Source organism: Stegostoma tigrinum, chromosome 11 (assembly GCF_030684315.1).
Source record: "Stegostoma tigrinum isolate sSteTig4 chromosome 11, sSteTig4.hap1, whole genome shotgun sequence".
Taxonomy (NCBI): domain Eukaryota; kingdom Metazoa; phylum Chordata; class Chondrichthyes; order Orectolobiformes; family Stegostomatidae; genus Stegostoma; species Stegostoma tigrinum.
The window spans coordinates 59,335,388-59,341,387 of NC_081364.1; the positions used below are offsets into that span (position 1 = coordinate 59,335,388).

Consider the following 6,000-nt stretch of genomic DNA (forward strand, 5'->3'; position numbering starts at 1 on the left):
ATGAACATCTCTAATTTGGCAGAATGTTTGCTGTAGTTAGGTTTCCGAAAATACTTAATCAAATTAAAAACACAACCAGCACCTAGTTCAAAGCACTGACTCACTGAGGTTAAGACTCTTGTACTGCTCACCGTGGAAGAGAAGATTCACTGAGAACTTCAGGAGGGTTTTCCCCAATGCCTAACCTAGGAGACATAAAATTGAGTTCAACACCCCAAAATTCAGGCATTTTATTTCTTTCACAGTTTACACACGTAAGCTTTCTGATGATGAGCACCCCTTATACCTGCGACTGTTGGCTGGGCCAGATGAGAAAATGCTAAGCCTTGTCCTCAAGGAGAATGAGACGGGAGAAGTGAATGTAAGTAGGAATATTTTTGACTGGTTCCCTGCTGATTTGGTTGTGACATGCCAGGCAGAGAGACATGAGACCTGATTCCGTGATTCCCCATCCCATTCCCGGATTTCTGTTTTTTACCAGTGTGGGTTAAGAACTTGAACTAGTTTGGGTCTAGCTGCTTCCATTGCAGGAGTGTGAATGTCCTAGCTTCAATATTCTTTACAGATTCATGCAGGATTTTTAAAGACTCATGGTTTGTGGCATATCAGAAATGTTATGAACCATATTGTGAATAAATGAACCTTTTGAAAGGCAAGTTTAAAAGATCCTCCTCATGTTCCCATGCCAGACAATGACCACACTCACACCTCCATGACATATTCCATGCCTACTGACCCTGTACATGGTACAGATCCAGTGAATCTTGTACAACAAGAGGCTATATTAACTTGTTAAAACAAAACATTCATTCATTACTTTCCATTTTCCTAAAAACAACTTATTTCAATTACAAACCAATAGAAGTCTCAACCTTCTGGACTCTTTAAAACATTGATAGCAGAGACCACAAGCACTTGAAAGCTCTGTATCGTCTGCAAATAAAAATTATGAAAATGACGGCTGAGATCAAAGAGCCAAAGCTACCAACCAAACAGAGTCTCATGAGCTTTAGCTTAATGAATGTATGGGGGGTGAAGAAGTTCTTTTTTCTTCCAAATCCATAAATTGAGAGCAGATAGGTGGAGAGAAGACGGATAGGTTGAGGAAGCGAGAATGAAGCCAGTAAAGGTGAGTGTAGGTAGGGAGTTGAGATGGGGTTGGTCAGAGAGGAAGGAGGGGCAGGTAGGTGGGAGAGAAGACTGACAGGTAAGGGGGCGGGGATGAGGCTAGTTAATAAGAAGTGGGGGTGGGGGTTGATCAGTGAGGTGGGACAGATGGGTAGGTAGGATAAAAGACGGACAGGTCAACGAGGTTGGGATGAGCTGGGCTGGTCTTGAGATCTGGTTGGGGGTGGGGAGATTTTGAAGTTTGTGAAGTCCACATTGAGAGCCTGGAGCTGCAGGATTCCCAGGCGGAATATGAGGTGCTGTTCCTTCAGCCTTCAGATGGCATCGTTGTGGCACTGGAGGAAGCCTAGGATGGAACATGTCATCAAAGAGTGGGAGGGAGATTTGAAGTGGTTCGTGAGGGACGTGTTGTTGTTTGTCACGAACTAAGCATAGTTGGTCCACAAAGCGGTCTCCAAGCCTCCGCTTCTCCCACCTCACTGACCAACCCCCCAACCTACCTACTAGCCTCATCCCCACCTCCTTGAACTGTCCATCTTCCCTCCCATCTACCTGCCCCTCCCTCCTCACTGACCAACTCCCAAGCTACACTCATCTTTACTAGTTCATCCCCACCTCCTTGACCTGTCTTCTTTCTACCTGTCTGCTCCTCTATCTACCTTCTATCATTGCCTCCCCCTCTCTCTATGTATGTCAGAGCCCGCTTCCCCTCCCCAATTTCTGAAGAAACCTGAAACATCAGCTTTCCTGCTCCCCTAATGCTGCCTGGCCTGCTGTGTTCATCCAGCTCCACACCTTGTTATCTCAGACTCCAGCATCGACAGTTCCTTCTATCCCAAAATATTCTTTCTAGCATCGTTGTCATCCTTACACAGTCTGGTACAAATGTGACTCCAGTCCTACAACAACTTGATTATCACTTGAATATTCTCTTAGTCGCTTGGCAAGATAATCAATTGTATCAAACCAAGGTAACTGAGAACTGACATAAAGTGCCAGTAATGACCACCTCCTGACAACAAATCATGATCTTTATCTCTGAAATTCAGGATTTCATTTTGGGTGGGATGGATAACTGCCAGACCTCCTGCAGGAGTTCTGACCTTCCATCTGAGTAATGCTCACTAATGTACCATATTTGTATCTAGAATAAGCTAAGTCTGTTTTGAAAATCTTAAACCAGACAGGATGCTGTTTACAATTTCTGAAGTTTTCTTACCACTGTCTCCGCAGAGTTATGTTGATGATTCTCCTGTGTTGTGTGACTCAGGCAGTAAAGACTCATGTAAGCCTTGAGTAAGTGGTAACAATTATTCCACTGAGTCAGAGTGTCATGGGTTCAACCCATTGCACAGCCTGGAGCACTTACTGGAGTTTAACATAGTCCTGTGCAGTACGGAGGGAGTGCCAAACTATTGAAAGTGCTATCTTGTCAATGAAATTCAAAATGGGGCATTACCTGCTCTCTCACGTGGGAATAAACTATCCCACGGCAGTATTCCAAAGAAGAGTTCTCCCCATCATTCTGATTTATTTTTCTTGGATCAACATTGCCAGAGCAGAATAAATGGCCATTATTTCAAAACTATTTATGGGAGATTGTTCGATAAAAATTAGCTTCCAACTTTACAACAATTATTACATTTCAAAATACTTTATTGGTTATAAAGCGAGGTGATGCATTCTGAGGTCAGGAAAGGCTCTATATTAATTAAAGTCTTTCTTTATTCTTTATCACAGTTCCTTAACACACAGTATTCTGGCCACTGGTGAGATTTTTAACAAGAATTTGATGTTCCTTCTCCCAGTCTATTCCACTGAGAACAAGGGCAGTTGGGTTAGTTACTATCAGGCTCAAGACCTTGGAATATTCAAGTTTACTGGCAATGTAATCCTCTCCAAGCTGATTATACTTGAACTCAGGAGAGTTAGAGAATTAATTAGGACTGTTAGGCTGAGTTTCAGTTGAATGAGTCCCTCAGCATTTCCATTAACTTTCTTCTTTTCCTTGCCAGTGGGATGCCTTCACTGTGCCTGAGCTGCAGAACTTCTTGCGAATCCTTCAGCGTGAGGAGGAGGAGCATGTCAGACAGATGTTTGGAAAGTATGCCCGCTGCAAGCAAAAAATGCAAGAGGAGCTTGCCAACCGGTCCCCAGGCTGACCTGGATCCCAAGCCACCCCATGACGCGAGAGAGAGAGAGAGAGAGAGATAGGGTGGGACATAAAATACACGCGCATGCGCACTTGTATGAACGGTGAGATGGTCTTAAAACCAACATTACCTGGCCCGGCCAGTGACAGAGTGTGAACTGTGGAGAATACGAATTATGAGTGGGGTTACTGCGAGTGGAGTGGGATATTAAGAGGGAAGGTATACAGCCTCTTCCTGACATTATTAAGTGCGACTGAGAAACCGTTACTGAACGGAACCATTAAGTGCTACAGCTGGAAAGTGCTGACCTGCAGGACCAAGTCCCTCTGTCACAATGCCTGACGTTGTGCCAGAAGGCACCAAAATAGACGAGAGGACAGAGAGCTGATTGTTTCATTTTTGTTCTTTTTTTGAAGTAGATGGCTGGTTCATTCACTGCTTCTGCACAAGGTGGGTCATTGGATTGGTTGTTGTAGCAGCTTGTATATAAGTGTATGCCTTGTATTCTGGCTAACCCTTCAGGACTGTATAACATGTAGATATGAGTACGGATGGGAGGGGTTAGCACATCTCAGAATTTAACTTTAAAGACACATCATTTAGAACTTGTGGAATCCCTTCTATCCGAAATTTCATAATCTTAGCCTGACTACTGGAGCAAGGTCAATGAGCTAAGATCAAGCTACTTACTACAGTAAAATTTGTATTATCTAACACGCACCATACATCAGTAATGCTGCGTAACTCATTCAGCTTATAGTAAAAATCAAACAAAAACATGCTTTGACATAAACAGTCTTGGAGCCTCTCCACTTGAATTCTTTTCACTGTATGTATGGAGGGAAGAATACTCCTCAGACATTTCCTCAACAACCACCTCAGGCCGATAACATTAGTATTTTATATAGTAGCAGTAAAGCTGGGTAAGTTGGAGGGGGCGTGCTGCTGAGAACATCGGAGATTCTGCAAATTCATGATAACCTGAATTTTACTGTGCATGATGAGAAAAGCTGAGCTCTTCTGCTCCATTCCTCCTCACCTGCGCAGAACAATGACTGAAAGCAGTGGCAAAAACCTTGCATGACAGTGAAACAGCAGACAGGACTGATGCTCTGGAGACAAGTTTGAATCTGACTGCACAAGCTGTGAGAAATGTAAATTTAATAAATTAATAAATCTGGAATTAAAAATCAATTAGTGTACTAATGATTTTGAAACTGTCAGATTGTCGTGGAAAAAAATCTGATTCACTAATGGCCTTCAGAGAAGAAAATCTGCTGTCTTTACCAGCCTACACATGACACCAAATCTGAACAATGCGGTTGATTCTTAATCACCCTCTGAAAAGGTGTAATAAGCTACTCGTTTTAAATGGCAATTAAGAAAAAGCAATAGAATACTTAACTTCACACCTGCACATGCATAATGAGGGTGCTGAGGAAGATGAGCACAAAAAAAAGATTAGAATCTTCTCAATTCAAAAAGAAAAAAACATATAACCAGGAGATTTAGAATCTCCTCAGTTTTAAAAAAAAGTACTTAACTGGCCTGAAGTACTCACACTTCATGTGAAGAATATTTAAAGAACTGTGGGATGAAGTCGCAAGTTCTTCTTGTCAGTCGGGACAGTGTGTGAGAAGGAATTAAGGGAGGGAGACAGTTAAGGTTTTATAATGGAAAGTATCCAGATTTAAAGAATAGAGCTATGTTGGTTTGCTACAGATACAGGGTGGGCCTAGCTTGGTGTCAGCTGGGCTTGGTGCGGGTCAGCCTAGGCTCTGGTCTGTGCATTTTAACTGAGTTATCCGCTCTAAAGGTGAGCCAGCCAATCAGAAGTTGTACTATTTCCATCTCTTTGGGCAGATCGATCTTGGGCACGAATTTTAAGGTTTGCATCATTTGGGGAAATGTCTTAAAGAATGAAAGTCTTTGTCAATAGCTGCAAGTAAAGATACTGAAAGCTCAGACTTAAATTTATAGATCAGAGATTTGATCCCCAGTCTGATTTGATTTAACCCAACTCTGTCACAGTGACCAAGGACATTGTAGCTCTTTTCAGCATTTGTGCTGGGGAGTGAATATTAAGCAGAGGCTGTGCTCCTGATTGCAGGCTTTCTGCTAGAAAGTGGATTCATGTGGGCATTGGGTGAGGTAAGGGTCATACTCAGCTGTGACGCACTTACAAGTTGAATAGGCTGCTGACCTCTGGGCTCTTGTGGATAATGAGTGCCCCATGAGACTGTGACCTTGGAAAAGAAGGAGTAATGGCATGTTTGTTGGCAATGTGGAGCTGCATGGTTTTCTCCATTCACCACTCCTTCCTTCCCCAGGCCTAAATGAATGCAGTGAAAGCGTAGAAAGTAGCAAAATGACGACTTGTGGACTGCCAGTGGAAGATTGAAGAGACACAGGCCAACTGGATGAGCTGAGCTTGCGTCCTAATTAAAGCAGTTCATAATTTATATTTGTACTTTTAAGTTTTACTCAATAAACTACGAGGTGGATGCCTTTTTGTTTTGAGTTTTTGTATTACCCATGGTCCAATTTGTAATGTGACACCCATTTTCCTCATTACAACCCTCAATTCCAGCTATCATGATTTTGTAATTACGTTTCTGTTGACACTCGCCATTTAAGTAGGAAATGTTGACATGCTATTTATGTTCTGCCTTGATAAGCTGTTAAAGTGCTGTTTCAGACTTTGACCACAAAATGGTTT

At 42.5% G+C, this 6,000-nt stretch overlaps 1 protein-coding gene across 3 annotated transcripts in view; it reads left to right on the forward strand.

Moving 5' to 3' along the window:
* Window positions 1-5,788, forward strand: part of rassf1 (Ras association domain family member 1) — an 81,475-nt gene extending 75,687 nt beyond the window's left edge. For all 3 annotated transcript variants that reach the window (XM_048547532.2, XM_048547531.2, XM_048547533.2), the window contains 2 exons: window positions 246-361; window positions 3,144-5,788. In XM_048547532.2, coding sequence (XP_048403489.1) covers window positions 246-361; window positions 3,144-3,290 — 263 coding nt within the window. In that variant the 3' untranslated portion in view covers window positions 3,291-5,788. The remainder of the gene's footprint in view (window positions 1-245; window positions 362-3,143) is intronic.
* Window positions 5,789-6,000: the final 212 nt, after the last annotated feature.